Genomic DNA, 18093 nt, shown 5'->3' on the forward strand with positions numbered 1-18093 from the left:
ACTCCAGCTAGCGGCGGGGGGCCGGGATTTCACAGGACGTACTCAAACGTCCTGCGTCCTTAAAGGGTTAATATCTTCACCAAACCTTGCTTTATTGTGGACAAAACCCAATGGCATGCAGATATGTTACCCCACTCATATATATCAATGGGATAACCTGCCTCCCACTGGGTCTCTCCTGCCATTGCTGGGCTGACTATTTGGCTGCATCAGGCCTAATGGGGAAAGGAAGGGACAGCTGGCAAACTTTTCATTCTATTGGCCGCCTTCGGGTTTAGTTCTATACCAGAAGAAAAAAAACTCGCACATAGTATAACAATTTAAAAGCAACGTCACCTTTCCAATCTTTCAACCACAGGGTTCAAGCTGAAAACTCCGGTGGAAAAAAAGTTTTCTCAAATCAACTGGTGCAAGAAAGTTAAACAGGTTTGTAGATCACTTATTTAAAAATCTAGTACTTATCAGCTTCTATATACTACAGATATACTACAGAGAAAGTTGTGAAGTTCTTTCCAGCCTGACAACAGTGCTCTCTACTGACACCTCTGTCCGTGTCAGGAACTGTCCAGTAGGAGAGGTTTTCTATGGGGATATGATTCTAATGTGGACAGTTCTGACACGGACAGAGGTGTCAGCAGAGAACACTGTTGTCAGACTGGAAAGAAATTCACACATTTCTCTGTTTTATACAGCAGCTAATAAATACTGGAAGGATTAAGATTTTTTTAATAGAAGTAATTTACAAATCTGTTTAACTTTCAGGCACCAGTTGATTTGAAAACATTTGTTTTCTACTTCTTTCCACCGGAGTTCCCCTTTAAGGGAATCTGCAGAAGCATCCGATAAAATCAATCAACCACAACCTCCAGGGTAGGGATGGATGCTAACAACTGATCTCTAGGGGTGCAATCTTTAATACGATTTCCCAACTGATCAATCCAGACCATCAGGGATCTGGCTATAGATGTGGTAGCAATAATGAGTTAAAATGATCCAGCTGCTTTCTTTCATGTCTACCTAAGGAACCCATCTGCCTTCCTATCCATTGGGTCCTTTAAAGAACCAGTGTCTTTAAAAGTAAAGGACGTTTTCCTGGTAACTTCAGCCACCAGGGGGGTCAATTTCGGGTAACTTATCCAAACAGGAACAGTCCTTCTCCTGAAAAGGATATTTACACTTGATAAAAGATTGAACAGCAGCAAACTTTCTCTTGCTTTTTCCACTTCTTAATCAAGGAAGACAGAGCAGCATGCACAGGAAACATCTTATGCTACCTGGGAGCTAAACCTTCGTACATACGATCTTGAACAGACTTGGCCCAGGGATGTGGAAATCCTATTGCCCGACGCCCGGGACAAGTAGTTTCGGGTGCCGGGCAGGTGAATTGTTCATAGATTTAGCCCTGCATCGGGCAAGCAGGGACAGACCGACTACCCCTTATTTTTCTTTAATGCCGGTGTGAGGCGCAGGAGCAGATGCAAGTCTGCACCTCACACCGGCGCTCAGGGTGTATGTAGGGGGCGGCGGCGGCCCCCAGCTGACCACAGAGGCCAAGGTCGCACATTTGCATTACATAATTAAGCCACGCCCCTTAGCTACCCCTCCCGGAGGATGCAGGACGCAGCTCTACTTAGACACAGCAGTGTGAGAGAAAGGAGATACACAGCTAGGTACACAGCTCCTCCCCTCCCCCGCACACAGCTCTATCCCTCCCCCTGCTCTGTTTCCACAGGACCTAATCCACCACGGGGAGGTTGCAAGTTTGCACGGGGAAAACACAGAGCAGGGGGAGGGGAGAGAGTCACACCGGCCGGTGTGACTACAGCTCTGATGTCCACTCATGGCCAGCTCAGGTGAGGAGGCCGAGAATGCAGGCGGCGGCAGGAAGGGTGGTTGTATATGTAGGGTGTGAGTGGATGTGTGTATGTATGCAATGTATGATGGGGGGGGGCACTGGGCAGCGGCAGGTGTATATGTATGGTCTGAGTTTATGTGTGTATGATGTCTGTCTGTGTGATGTGTGTGTAATGTATGATGTCTGTGTGTGTATGTAATGTATGATGTGGGGTGGGCAGCGGTGGGTGTATGTATGATGTGTGCATATGTATGGTGTGAGTGTGTGCATGATGTATCTGTGATGTGTGTATGTAATGTATGATGGGGGGGGGGGGGGGAAACCAGTGGTGTGTGTGTGTGTGTATATATATGATATGGGGGCAGTGGCTGGTGCATGTATGATATGTGTATGCATGAATGTTTTGTATAGGGGCGGACTGTCACATCGGGCATTAGGGCAGTGCCCAAGAGCCCGTGTCTCAAGGGGGGGGGGATGGAGAACACTGCTGCCGCCAGTTGTGCCATCTAATTTTATTCATTTTTAGTGGCTTCTGACCACCCGCACTAAATTGCACCACCAGAATCCTGCCCCTTCATACTCACCTGCCGACCAAGAGCCCCACGGATGCACGCAAACCCGCCAGAACCAAAACTACAACTCCCAGCATGTTGCACCATAACCAAAACTGTAGAACTATAGAGTGCAACATGCTGGGAGTTGTAGTTTTGGTTCAGGTCAGCTGCATAGCCATAGGCTGCATCAGGGCATGCTGGGTGTTGTAGTTACTAACTGTAATTCCCTTTATTCCTCGACACAGCCTATGGCTCTGCAGCTGACAAACCAAAACTACAACTCCCAGCATGTTACACAATAACCTTAACTGTACTACTATACAGTGCAACATGCTGCAACACCCACAGAACCATAGGCTGTATCAGGGCGTGCTGGGAGTTGTAGTTATCTAGTAACTAAATGCAACGTCCAGCATTTTCTGACACATAAATTAGAGTAAATAAAATGGACCACATAAACTGGAGAAGCAGAACCCCCCCCCCCCCCCAGTAACACAGCGGTGTTCAGTGTTTTTCAATCAAAAGACTCCATATATAAGTCCCTATGAAGACTGAAAAATAGTTATTAAAATATTGTAAAAAGTGCGCATATATGTGAATAAGCCCCTTTCCTAATAAAAGTTTCCAATTTTCTTTAAATAAAATGTACAAAAATAAACATAAGTGTTATCGCTGCATGTGGAAATGTCCAGGCTATTAAAATATAATGTTAATTAAACCGTACGGTGAATGGTGTAAATGTAAAAAATAGTCCAGAATTGCTCATTTTTGGTCACTTCATATGAGAAATTTTTTATAAGGTGAATTTTCTGGGCTTGCCTCGGGTGTAAAAGGAGCTAGCTACAATTCTCCCGCCGCTAATAGCCTGGCATGCTGCGATCGCCGTGGCCGCTATTACACCATTAGATCACCGCTGTCAAAGCTGACAGCAGCGTCTAAAGGGATCTTATAACCATCCCTGGTGGCCTAGTGGGGTGAATCATACTATTTTGGTTGAAATTATTTTATCTACTAGGACAATTGGATTTTCTTGAGGTACAAGTAGACTGTGTTCCACTTTAGCCCCTTGGACAAGTAGTTTTTTTTATTTATTTATTTTTTTATTTCTACACCCCTGTTGGCCTCTATATAATCATCTAAATTCATAGTGGATCTGACCACTTTAAGTTAACCAGCCCTTCCACAAACTCTAAAGGGAAGAGGGATCTACCCAATAACACTTCTGAGGGGAACCTGTATCCTCATAAAGCTCCCCTTCTTCCACTATATAATAGGTGTCCTCATTCGAAAATACAGCTGAGGACGGGCGATCAGGTTCCATCGGCATGCTAGTACAGGGTTGTTGAGAAGACCAGGACGCCATGCATGCTTTAATTTCTCTCTGATGACATCCTGCATACTCCTGGTGAAGTCCGGAGACATATCCTCCACTATCTTTATATTAAATTTATATATTTTTTCTTCTGCACAACACATTCCCTGCTTGAGTAAATCCTTTATAAAGACAGGACCGGCTATCAGATCCACACAAGAACCACACAAGAAATATAGAAGCTGGGACACTGTCCCCTTACCCCTCCCTACCAGATCTGCGACTAGTAAGCCGCACCTTCCCCCCAGCAGACTCCTTGCATATTTTTTTTGTTTTTTATTTCGTGTGGATTAAGCCCCGCCCCTCCACCAATGTGTAGCGTTCAGCAGAGGAGGAGATGACCTTTGGAGTATTGCACCACCCAGCATGGAACCCACCCAGGGAAAGTGAGAGGGGCCAGAGAATTTTCTTACACAGGCAGGGCGAGGACGTACCAGGCTCCTGCAGTGGCCTTAATGAAGAGGACTTATGCCGATGTGGTCCCCACAGTTCGCCATCCTTAGAACATATCCTCACTGGAACTGACCTGTCTTGTTCCTTCGCAGGACAGGAAACAGAACTGGGAATTAGCAGCTGCATCCATCCTTATTTGCAAATTCTACTTCCTGTTCCTGTCCTGAGGTCTCTCCATGTGTGCTGTAGTGGGTGAAAGGGAAACTGTACCTTTCTGCTGGTAGGTCAATGAGTAATTAAGCAGCAAAATACGTACGTGACGTACCCTCATGGAACGTTCACACAGGGATATTTTGCTGCAGAATTTCTTCTGCGGATTTTGCTACCCATTGAAGTCAATGGTTAAAAATCTGCAGCTAAATACGCACTTGTGAACATACCAAAGGTGCTTAACAGATGAGTATTTTGCTGCAGATTTTAAGCTGCTCATTTTTATTTATTGACCTACCAGCAGAAAGGTACATACCCTATGTGAAGGGTACATTACTGAAGCTAATGAAATAGACCGGAACAGAAGAAAACCAATGTGGATGAATAAAAATGGAAAGAGGGCAATAAATTAAAAAAAAAAAATTTAAAAAAAAAAAAGCATATAACACCTTAACCCCTTAAGGACTCAGCCCATTTTAGCCTTAAGGACTCAGACAATTTATTTTTTACGTTTTCATTTTTTCCTCCTCGCCTTCTAAAAATCATAACTCTTATATTTTCATCCAGACTAGTATGAGGGCTTGTTTTTTGCGCGACCAGTTGTCCTTTGTAATGACATCACTCATTATATCATAAAATGTATGGCGCAACCAAAAAACACTTTTTGTGGGGAAATTAAAAAGAAAAACGCAATTTTGCTAATTTTGGAAGGTTTCGTTTTCACGCCGTACAATTTATGGTAAAAATGACGTGTTCTTTATTCTAAGGGTCAAGACGATTAAAATGATACCCATTATTACATACTTTTCTATTATTGTTGTGCTTAAAAAAAATCAAACTTTTTAACCAAATTAGTACGTTTATAATCCCTTTATTTTGATGACCTCTAACTTTTTTATTTTTCCGTATAAGTGGCGGTATGAGGGCTCATTTTTTGCGCCACGATCTGTAAATTTTTTTATACCACATTTGCATATAAAAAATGTAATAACTTTTATAATTTTTTTTTAATAAAATGTATTAAAAAAGTAGCAATTTTGGACTTTTTTTTCGTTCACGCCGTTCACCGTACGGGATCATTAACATTTTATTTTAATAGTTCGGACATTTACGCACGCGGCGATACCAAATATGTCTAAAATTTTTTACGCTTTTTGGGGGTAAAATAGGAAAAAACGGACGTTTTACTTTTTTATTGGGGGGAGGGGATTTTTCACTTTTTTTTTTTTTTTACACTTGAATAGTCCCCATAGGGGACTATTCATAGCAATACCATGATTGCTAATACTGATCTGTTCTATGTATAGGACATAGAACAGATCAGTGTTATCGGCGATCTTCTGCTCTGGTCTGCTCGATCTCAGACCAGAGCAGGAGACGCCAGGAGCCGGAAGGTGAGGGGACCTCCGTGCGGCATTCTGAATGAAATCGCGCACTGCCGCAGATGCCGGGATCTGTATTGATCCCGGCACCTGAGGGGTTAATGGCGGACGCCCGCGAGATCGCGGGCGTCGGCCATTGCCGGCGGTTCCCTGGCTGCGATCAGCAGCCGGGATCATCCGCGCATGACACGGGCATCGCTCCGATGCCCGCGATTATGCACAGGACGTAAATGTACGTAAATGTACTTCTGACACCCGATGCGATCAGAAGTCATTAAGCAGGGGAGCGGGCGGCATGCTCCGCAAGCCTGCGATCACGATGTATTTTTTACTTTCATTTTTAAATTCCCCGCTGGGTGCACTAAATGGCCAGTACTGAGGAGCCAATCAGGGATCCCAGCGCAGTTTTTAAAATGGACAATGAGAGGGGACATCTGCATATTAAAAGTGTTGTTGGGGGGGGGGCAAGATATATAGCGCTGCGGGGGGGGGGGGGGGCATAGAGCGCTATATATCTAGCCCCCCAGCGCATTTATAATATGCCTCCCGCCAGTGCATTAATAAAAATATGACCCCCCCGCCAGCGCATTCATATGTATACATCTATACCCCCACCAGCGCATAATGTGACCCCGCGCCGGCGCATTTGTCTTAATTTTTCATTGTAGCGCTATATGTGATTGGTATCTCTATCAGAACGCATCCAGCAGCCGCCTGCCAGATGATCCTGATAGATATACAGTGGTCCCTCAACATACGATGGTAATCCGTTCCAAATGGACCAGCCTATGTTGAGGGATCCGTGCAATGTGAAGTATAGGACAGTGGTCTTCAACCTGCTGCAACATCTGGAGGTCCGCAGGTTGAAGACCACTGGTAGAAGAAGTTGTACTCAACTGTCTCCGCCGCTCCGGACCGTCACCGCTGCCCTGGATGTCGCCCTCCATCGCAGTCGCTGCGTCCCCGGGGTATCCCTGAAGCTCCGGCAAGGCCTCTGCTTCCCCGGCATCATCGCTCTCCGTCGCCGAAATCACGTCGTTACACACGCCACTCCTATTGGATGATATGACATCGTGCCCAGCGACATGATGAAGGCGATGGAGAGCGCAGACGATGCAGAGGATCCTGAAGAGGACGCGCCAGAGCCCCGAGGACAGGTAAGTGATCGTCAGCAGTTTATGCGATGGCCCCGACATGCAAAAGCATCGTATGTTGATGCTGCCTTAAACATGCTATGGCCTCTGAGAGGACTCGTATGTTGAAATGATCGTATGTCGGGGCCATCGTAGGTCGTGGGGGGGGGGGGTAGTCACTGTACTATTCATTCATAGCACCGGCGGCTGCATATGTATATAGAAGTGCTTGGGGGGCAGACATATAGCGTTATCTGCCCCCCACAGCGCTTCTATATACATATGCAGCCTCTGCTCTTTGAATGAATAGTATATCTGTCAGCATCATCGGCCGGGCGGCTGCTGGATGCGCTGCTGACAGATATACTTGTCACATATAGCGCATTTGTGCAGCACTATATCTGATATCTGGCAGCAGCACATCCAGCAGCCGCCCGGCCGATGATGCTGACAGATATACTATTAATTCATAGCACCGCCGGCTGCATATGTATATAGAAGCGCTGTGGGGGGCAGATAACGCTATATGTCTGCCCCCCCCCCCCCCCAGCACATCTATATACATATGCAGCCACCGGCGCTATGAATGAACAGTATATCTATCAGGATCATCTGGCCGGCGACTGCTTGATGCGTTCTGATAGATATACCATTCACATATAGCACTGCAATGGAAAATTAAGACAAATGCGCCGGCGAGGTCACATTATGCGCTGGCGGGGGTCATATTTTTATTAATGTGCTGACGGGGGTCATATTTTTATTAATGCGCTGGGGGGCTAGATATATAGCGCTCTATGCCCCCCCCCCCCCAACACTTAATATACATATGTCCCCTCACATTGTCCATTTTAAAAACCCCACTGGGATCCCTGCTTGGCTCCTCAGTACCGGCCATTCAGGGCTCCCCGCCAGGAATTTAAAAGTGAAAGTAAAAAATACATTGTGTACATCGCAGGGTTGCGGAGAATGTCGCCCGCTCCCCTGCTTAACTTCTGATCGCATCGGGTGTCAGAAGTGAGACCCAGTACGATCAATCCCTCAGCCCCTGTACTACAACCCCCATCATGGAACAGACTGTGTTCCATGATGGGGGAAGTAGTACAAAAACTAATGTAATCTCACCAGCAGACTCCCGCAGCTGGGGAACTACTACTCCCATCATGGAAACAAGTCTGGCTGTGGGAGTCTGTAGGCAGGGGTGTTAAAACGTCCGTATATGACGGATAACGAGTCTTAACGGATTAATATGCCCGTTATTTGGACAGTCATTCAGCCGTTAGCATCCGTTACTTCACCCGTTATTAAACATCCGTTAACAATACATAATAATGTATGTTTATTAACGGGTGAATTTCATAGTGTGAAAGCAGCCTAACACAATAGAGGACAGTGCAGGGTTACAAATGGATCTGTATAGGTTGGAGGCTTGGGCTGGGAAGTGGCAAATGAGGTTCAACACTAATAAATTCAAGATTATACACACACATTTTATACATGCTGGTATCATGTATTAAATGGGAAAACACTGGTAACAACTGACATGAAAAAGGACTTAGGAGTAAACAGCACCTGTCATCAAACCATATTTTCTAAACTAACTCAGATTATATTCCTTAGATGGTAACTCATTAAAATACATTTTTGCTATTGCACTCCTTATGGTAAATAAAATATATTTCTAATTTACTTTGTTTAAAAAAAATGAAGTTTTCTATGTTTTATTTGTGCTTAAAAAAAGCTCAAGAGCACATTTTCCCCCAACTCCTACACAGACTTTGGACCAAAGTCCAAACACAGAAAGTGCAGCATGGAGTGCTGAGGGGTGTGTGTCTAGCCTTATCCAATCATAGCTCCTCTCACACTTAACTGCCATATGCTGTTGGTTGGACACACACCCCTCAGCACTCCAGGCTGCAATTTCTGTGTTTGGGCTTTGGTCCAAAGTCTGTGTATACGATGGAGGAAAATGTGCTCTTGAGCTTTTTTAAGCACAAACAAAACATTGAAAACTTCATTTTTTTTTTTAAACAAAGTATATTAGAAATATTTTTTATTTACCATAAGGAGTGCAATAGCAAAAACATTTTTTTTTTATGAGAGTTACCATTTAACTACTAACACCCCTCCTGCCATTTCCAAGCTTTAAAAAGCTCTGTATCATACCTTTCCCCTTGCTCACATTGTGTGAGCTCCCAGCATGAGAAAGTGAGCGTTCCCCAGCAGGTGCAACAACACTGAAGCCTGCGAGAGCTGTGCCTCAGCATGCCCTGCACGCTTTTCCCGAGTTTGGTCTCCTGCCAGGCAGAAAGGAGACCAAACTGTTTGACTTGCGCAGGGAACAACAGAACAAAGCCATCACATTAAAACAAAGGTTGAGAATTTTAATAGCAAGTAAATAGCAAAGTGTCTTAAAAAGAACAATATATTAAAAGTTTAGTTTGGTGACAGGTACTCTAGCAACACGTGTTTAGAAAACCTGCACCAAAAGACACAGTAAAATCCGCCCACATGAACAAACCCTAAGGCTATGTTCACACTACGGAATGTCACTATTCACTAAGTCCCCAGTGGAAACTATTACATGCCTGACGAAGCGCCAAAGGTCGTGATACAGTCCGTGGCCGGTATCTGAGGTTCCCCCCGTACCATCTACCGCCTCCCCGCTGATGGAAGAAATCTTCTGATGTCTACCTTCCAGCCTTGAAACAGTCACCGCATGAGTGCTCTGTTACGTTTCTTCTTATGTTTTATCCTTATGTGTCCTCAAAGGGTTAAAGAAGTACTTCAGCACCAGATTTTTTTTATATATATAAAAATAAGTCAGGCCCAAATAAAAATGGAATCATACCCACTTGCCCGATTCTGTCACTGCAATCCTCCCAGTGCCATTCCCTACTGCCCCATGCTCTTTCCTGGTCCCTTTGTTGTGTCCTCCATGCAGGAATTACCCGCTCAGCCAATCACAGGCTGATGAGGCTGGTCACCAATACAGTCAATGACTGGCTAAGCTACTGTTTCCCAACAAGGGTGCCTCCAGCTGTTGCAAAACTACAACTCACAATATGCCTAGACAGCATTTGGCTGTCCAGGCATGCTGGGAGTTGTAGTTTTGCAACAGATGGAGGCCCCCTGGTTGGGACACACTGGGCTAGGCAGACAGATGATGCAGGGAGGACAAAGCTCAGGAACCAGTAGTGGGCAGTGATAGGGAGCCACTGGCATAGCAAAGATGGGAGGATTGGGGAGGTAAATACAGTTGCTTTTTATTTTTCTAGCACCCTAACTCACTTCTAAAAAGGTTTTTGGGACTGGGATTTCCTATTAATGCTAGGGTTGCCAACCAACAATGCTGTGTGCCCAGTCCTACAGCAGGTGCCATGCTTCCTCCTATCTGTGTACCTAATACTATGTGCCTTGCCTTAGTGGTATGAGGTTGTGTATATTTTCTATTTGTAGTAGAACACAACACATAACCCTTCCCCCTCAATCTGTGGTTTAAACGCCAGGATGCTGTTTTATCGTAACCAAGTACTAGAATCCAAACACAAGCCTCTGCAACCTCCAACCTTACCTGAAACCGTAGCATGTCTCTCACTCCCTCGCTTTCCCACTCTCGGCCTCTCCACCCCCTCTCTGCGATGCGCGCTCACGCTCTCCCTCCTCTTCCTATTCTTTTTTCCTGATAGGCTGCTCACCTCAGCGCGTGCCCAACTCCTCGATACCTGATTGGCTTCAGGGCGAGCGCGTCCACCGGCTTACTACGTCCAGCAGCGCGTGACCAGCGGGCTCGCTCAGTTGCTTAGGTGACCTACGTCTGACGCAAACCGGAACCTCGTCTTGCTGGAAAAAATCAATGACTATAACTTTATTGATCAAGACAATTTTCAGTTATGACAAAGCTGCTGTTCCTTACTTGTGTGTAGGGATTTCACAGTTTTGCACAATACTCATTTTACATGTTTATTTATAACAAAATAGATTAACTCATACTCATAGAGTGCCTCAAATTAATAAAAATATCACATTTCTTGACTCTGTTATGCCAAAACTGCTGACATTACATTTACTTAGTAATTTTTAGATGAACCGAGAAAAATATTGGGAAGCAGCTGCTACTCATTGGTTGTATACCTGGATCATGCTTCATCCTACGGCTGTGCTTTTTAATGGGTGTAGGAATTTATGGACACAGCTATAGTGCTTATATGGCTGAAACCGTGCTTCTGTCCAAAAAGACTAAGTTCTAATGCCAGATTCAGCCTAGAGATAAAGGGGGAGAATGATCAAAATATGTCCAGAGGAAAAGTTGCCCATAGCAACCAATCAGACCACTTCTTTTATTTTTCAGAAACCTTTTCAAAAATGAAAGAAGCAATCTGATTGGTTGCTATGTGCAGTGAAAGGATCTACAACTCCTCACTGTATACCCCTGGCATATAGTGCCTTAGTTCTACCTTGGTTTGTGTCACCTTCTCTGGTACCAGGAGAGTGTATCCCTTATAGGAAAAGATAACAGACAAAAAGAAAAAATTATGAGGGAAAAACTCTAGTTTATTGCATTAAGCATCAGTATAAAAAGGCAAAGGGCGTATTTAACATTGACCAATTAAAATGTAGACACGAATAAAAAGCGTATTTACATTGACCAATAAAAATGTAGACATGGATAAAAAGCGTATTTACATTGACCAATAAAAATGTGGACACATCTAAAAGGTGATATAATTGTTTTGATTTTACACACTTCTTCCCAGGGTACATAGCGCCAATTAGCAGATAGTGAAATTCTTTAGCAAGCAACTTTAGTTACAGGAAATGTATCTTATTAGGAACACGACCTTGAGGAGACTGAGAACGAGAAGAAGGAGATAAGAAAGAAAGAGAATAAAACAATAATAAAGGAGAACTCTAGTGCAGCCTTTCACTAACTACAACTCACAGCATGCCCTGCTACAACTTTTCACTAACTAGAACTCACAGCATGCCCTGCTACAACCTTTCACTAACTACAACTCACAGCATGCCCTGCTACAACCTTTCACTAACTACAACTCACAGCATGCCCTGCTACAACCTTTCATGCAGCTCAACCACTTTTCCCCTAGACAGGTTTTCATAAATCTCCCCCAAGTTTTTCCGTGCACAGATCACTGTCGAACACCATACGAAGCGGTGGCCGCCCCCCCGAATACACCCCCTCTATGGGAGAGCCGGGGATACAGTGCTCGTGTATCTCTGGCTCTCCCATAGAGATACATGGAGGGAGCGTGTCAAACACCATTTTTACGGTGATCTATAGTAATCTGCGCACAGAGCGGTCACTCCATGCATGAGGAGAGCTAGGCAGGAGATCGCGGAGGTCTCAGCAGTCGAACCCCACCATGATTAGACACTTATCCTTTATCCAGTGGATTGGGGATAAGAACTGATGTACCAGAGTCCCCCTTTAAAGGGGTATTCCGCTGCCCTGTGTCGGAAGCTCCGCTCCCCAGCGTCCGGAAGTTTATTGTTCCGGACGCTGTGTGCGGGCTTCCGTGTTCAGGGCTCCCCCTTTGTGACATCACGCCCGCCCCCTCAACAAAAGTCTATGGGAAGGGGGCGTGACGGCCATCGCGCCCACTTGCATAGACTTTCGCTGAGGGGGCGGGCGTGACGTCTAGTGTTGAGCAGCATAGGCCATATTCGAATTCGCGAATATATGGACGAATATTCGTCATATATTCGCGAATATTCGCATATTCGTAATATTCTAATTTTATTTTCGCATAAGCGAATATTCGCGAATGCGAAAATTAACATATGCAAAAATTAGCATATATAAAATTAGCATAAGCGAAAATCCGCATATGCGAAAATTAACATATGCAAATTGTCGCATATGCGAACATTCGAACGCACAATAGTATTACAGCCTTCTTTACACCACACAAGCTGGAAGCAGAGAGGGATGATCACTGTGATGTGTACTGTGAAAAAAAAAAAAAAAATACGAATATTCGTAATTACGAATATATAGTGCTATATTCGCGAATATTCGCGAATTCGCGAATATGCGATATTCGCGAATAAAATCCGCATTGCGAATATTCGTGAGCAACACTAGTGACGTCATGAGGGGCAGCCCTGAACACACACAGCGTCCGGAACAAGAAACTTCCGGGCGCTGGGGAGCGGAGCTTCCGACACAGGGCAGTGGAGTACCCCTTTAACTTCTTAGTAACCAAGGGCGTACCTGTACATCCTGCTCCTGCAGTTTGTGTCGTGATCACATGCTGGGCTTTATGCATGCTGGGTCCCGCTTGCTATCAGCAGTAAAGGTCCACAGTTACTGCCGGACATCAGAGCCAGATCAAAGCATTTTTTGCACATCTCACCACTGTCACTTTAACCCCTTAAGGACTGAGCCCTTTTTCACCTTAAAGGAGTACTCTGGTGCAGAGTATTCCTGTTCCGTCCTGCCCAGGCTGCAAAAAAAATGAAAATGAACCATCTCTCACCTTCCTGGGTTCCCGCGGAGCGCCACTACAGCTGATCGGTCCTCCGGTCCATCTTCCTCATACTTCCGGTTGTAACGAAGCGTCACATGGCGCTCACCCTATCGCCGGCCGCATCGATGTTCAGCCTCGGTCAGCGATAGGCTGAGCGCCATGTGACGCTTCGTTAAATCCGGAAGTATGAAGACGATGGACCGGAGGACCGATCAGCTGTAGTGGCGCTACAAGGGAACCCAGGAAGGTGAGAGATGGTTCATTTTCTATTTTTTTGCAGCTCGGGCAGGACGGAGCAGGAACACTCTGCACCAGATTCTGATTCCGAGACAGTTTTTTCTTGATATATTGTACTTTAACCCCTTAAGGTTTTTCCGTTTTTTGCATTTTCGTCTTTTGCTCCTTGCCTTTAAAAAATCATAACTCTTTCAATTTTGCACCTAAAAATCCATATGACTGCTTATTTTTTGCACCACCAATTCTACTTTGTAATGACGTCAGTCATTTTGCCCAAAAATCTACGGTGAAACGGAAAAAAAAATCACTGTGCGACAAAATTGAAAAAAAAATGCAGTTTTGTAATTTTGGGGGCTTCCGTTTCTACTTAGTACATGTTTCAGTAAAAATGACACCTTATCTTTATTCTGTAGGTCCATACGATTAAAATGATACCCTACTTATATAGGTTTGATTTTGTCGTACTTCTGGAAAAAATCATAACTACATACAGAAAAATTAATTTGTTTAAAATTGTCATCTTATGACCCCTATAACTTTTTTATTTTTCCGTGTATGGGGAGGTATGAGGGCTCATTTTTTGCGCCGTGATCTGAAGTTTTTAACGGTATCATTTTTGCATTGATAGGACTTATCGATCGATTTTTATTCATTTTTAAATGATATAAAAAGTGACCAAAAATGCACTATTTTGGACTTTGGAATTTTTTTGCGCGTAAGCCATTGACCGAGCGGTTTAATTAAAGATATATTTTTATAATTCGGACATTTCCGCACGCGGTGATACCATATATGTTTATTTTTATTTACACTGTGTTTTTTTTTATGGGAAAAGGGGGGTGATTCAAACTTTTAATAGGGAAGGGATTAAATGATATTCATTCACTTTTTTTTCCCTTTTTTGTTGCAGTGTTTTAGCTCCCATAGGGACCTATAACACTGCACACACTGATCTTCATCATTGATCACTGGTTTCTCATAGGGAACCAGTGATCGATGATTCTGCCGCTTGACTGCTCATGCCTGGATCTCATGCACTGAGCAGTCATTCGGCGATCGGACAGCGAGGAGACAGGTATGGGCCCTCCTGCTATCCTGTAAGCTGTTCGGGATGCCACGATTTCGCCGCGGCTATCCCGAACAGCCCACTGAGTTAACCGGCACTTTTTACTTTCGCTTTTAGGGTTAACAGCGTGCGGCGCTGCGCACTATGAAGCCGGGCCCACCGTGATATGATGCGGGGTTACCGTGTAACCCCGCGTTATATCACGGGAGCAGGACCAAGGACGTACCGGTATGTCCTTGGTCCTTAAGGGGTTAACACAGTGGTAAATTTTCGTTGTTACTTGCACCCTTTCTTGGTGAAAAATCTGTAAATTTCATGAAAATTTTGCATTTTTCTAACTTTGAAACTCTCTGCTCGTAAGGAAAATGGATATTCCAAATAAATTATATATTGATTCACATACACAATGGGGTTTATTTACTAACGTGATCCCGACTCTTTTTTGTCGGGTTTTGCACCCAAATCGTGTCACAATTTGCGATACAAAAAACCAAAACCCACCATTTTACAATAAAACCCCGAAAAGAGGCGTTGGAGAAAGTGGGCATGGTCCTGACAGTTTTGAAAAATCCCAATATATTTACTAAGGTTTTCACAGAAAATGTGGTGGATTTGAGCTAAGAAAACCCGACAGGTCAGAACAATTGTAAAAAAAGCAAAATTTAGGGAAAAGTGCAAAATGTAGGGAAACCTTAGTAAATACCTTGGGAAAATTCCTGTCGGAAATGAAAACCCACAAAAAAAACTACACTCCACTCTTAGTAAATAAACCCCAATATGTCTACTTTATATGTGTATCATAAAGTTTACATATTTCTACTTTTGGAAGATATCGGAGGGCTTCAAAGTTCTTCACAGAATTTTCTAAATTTTAATTTTCAGGGACTAATTCTGTTTTGAAGTGAATTTGAGGGGGTCTTCATATTAGAAATTCCCCACAAATGACCCCATTATAAAAACTGCACTCCCCAAAGTATTCAAAATGACATTCAGAAAGTGTGTTAACCCTTTATGTGTTTCACAGGAATAGCAGCAATGTGAAGGGGAAACTTCAAAATCTTAATTTGTTACACTCGCATGTTCTTGTAGACCCAATTTTTGACATTTTACAAGGAGTAACGGTAGAAAAAGCCCCCAAAAATTTGTAACCCAATTTCTCTCGAATAAGGAAATACCTCATATGTGGATGTCAAGTGCTCTGTGGATGCACTACAAGGCTCAGAAGGGAAGAAGCGACAATGGGTTTTTGGAGAGTGAGTTTTTCTGAAATGGTTTTTGGGGGGCATGTCACACTTAGGAAGTTCTGACAACCTATGGTGCCAGAACAGAAAAAAAAAAAAAAAAAACAATATGGCATAATATTTTGGAAACTACACCGCTCAAGGAACGTAACAAGGGGCCCAGTGAGCCTCAACACCCCACAGGTGTTTGACGACTTTTCGTAAATGAAAAAAAAAATTTCACAAAATGCTGGTTTTCCCCAAAATATTTAATTTTTAAAAGGGGTTATAGGAGAAAATGCCCCCCAAAATTTGTAATCCCATCTCTTCTGAGAATGGAAATACCCCATGTGCGGACGTCAAGTGCACTGTGGGCGCACTTCAATGCTCAGAAGAGAAGAAAGCAAAAGTTCACACCTGTCTGGTGCAAACAGATTAGGAATGTTTCACAGCGCTGTCCACACTCAGGTAAATGAAAGTTCTTTTATTTCTGTATTTCACATGTACTGAAATACAGAAATAAAAGAACTTTCATTTACCTGAGTGTGGACAGCGCTGTGAAACATCCCTAATCTGTTTGCACCGGACCGGTGTGAACTTTTGCTTCCTTGTCTTCCCACGCTGCTGCCTGGGCGGGATTAGCTGCAGTCCACATTGGATTCATCTTCACCTCCGAAAGGAGATCATGTTTATGGGAGTTGTGCCTCTATTTGCCACACAACTTGATCTGGTGAGTCCTTCATAAACCCAGGGTCTCTCCCCTTCCTACTACTCGTTATACACATTGAAGCACTCTGTGGTGCGGAGTGAATCTGTGGAGTGGGTGTGTCTGCCTATAGTCCTCATTCATATTTTGGGTAAGTCTTTTTCTCTTGCACATAGTGGGATAACTTAGAGTTTAAAGGAGTACTCCGGCGCGCACTTTTTTCCTTTTAACCCGTCCGGGCTGCAAAATAAAAGAAAACACACTTTCTCTTACCTGCCAACGAGCCCCCGGAGCTCCGGTACACTCCGGTACAGGTGTTCGGTCCGGGACCGAACACCTGTATCGGAGTGTATCGGAGCTCCGGGGGTGTATAGATCTTAGCTTGGGACTCTTTATTCAGCTTGCTCTTTCTGAGTGTTGCTGTGTAAGAGGGGGCTTGAAAGAGGAGTTTCAAAAACAGGAGTTTGAAAGCGGGAGGTTGGGATCGCTGTGAGTGTTAAATTCTGAACCCACAAGGTCTACAAAAAATTTGAAGTGTAATTTTGACCGTCTGTTTTTGCCTACACATTTGTGAAATCCCCATAACTAGATGGCCTCTATGTTGGAAAATGCAGTCCGGTGTACATCCTGCGCAATGTATGCAATCCTTGAGCAGCAGTTCGAGGGTGCATGCTGCTGTGTGAGATGTGAGCGAGTTGTTCATTTGGAAGCCCAGATCCTGGATCTAGAGGAACAGCTTGCAACATTGAGACGCATTGACAACCCGGAGAGGAGTCTCCTGCTCACTGAGCAGGTACTCTCTGGGGTAGAGGTGGGGGAGGATAGTGGGACGGAGGTGCAGGACAGTCAGGCAGTTAGCTGGGTTACAGTTAGAAAGCGGGGTAGGGGAAAAAGTGTCAGGGAGGCTAGTCCTGAAATGGCACAACCCAACAAGTTTGCCCGCTTAGCAGATGAGGGCGATGCCATTACAGAGCTAGCAGAACTGCAGCAGGATACTGCCTCTGACCACCAGGGGGGTGTGTGCTCCAGTAAGGAGGGAGGGAGGGAGGAGTGCAGGGCAGCCCAGACAGGTACTAGTGGTGGGGGACTCAATTATTAGGGGTACAGACAGGGTGATCTGTCACAAAGACCGGGATCGCCGAACAGTGTGTTGTCTGCCCGGCGCTCGAGTTCGGCACATCGCGGATCGGGTTGACAGGTTGCTGGGCGGGGCTGGTAAGGACCCAGCAGTCATGGTACATATTGACACCAATGACAAAGTAAGAGGTAGGTAGAGTGTCCTTAAAAATGATTTTAGGGACTTAGGCCGCAAGCTTAAGGCAAGGACCTCCAAGGTAGCATTTTCTGAAATACTGCCAGTACCACGAGTCACACCAGAGAGGCAGCGGGAGATTAGGGAGGTAAACAAGTGGCTCAGAAGCTGGTGTAGGAAGGAGGGGTTTGGGTTCATGGTGAACTTGGCCGACTTCACTGT

At 44.5% G+C, this 18093-nt stretch overlaps 1 protein-coding gene across 1 annotated transcript in view; it reads right to left on the reverse strand.

Moving 5' to 3' along the window:
* PATL1 (PAT1 homolog 1, processing body mRNA decay factor) overlaps nucleotides 1–10613 on the reverse strand; it is a 169100-nt gene extending 158487 nt beyond the window's left edge. The window contains exon 1 of the mRNA XM_056531170.1: nucleotides 10474–10613. Within this exon, the coding sequence (XP_056387145.1) occupies nucleotides 10474–10488 (15 nt within the window). The 5' untranslated portion in view covers nucleotides 10489–10613. The remainder of the gene's footprint in view (nucleotides 1–10473) is intronic.
* Between the last annotated feature and the right edge of the window lie 7480 nt (nucleotides 10614–18093).

The sequence above is a fragment of the Hyla sarda genome, chromosome 7 (assembly GCF_029499605.1).
Source record: "Hyla sarda isolate aHylSar1 chromosome 7, aHylSar1.hap1, whole genome shotgun sequence".
NCBI lineage: Eukaryota > Metazoa > Chordata > Amphibia > Anura > Hylidae > Hyla > Hyla sarda.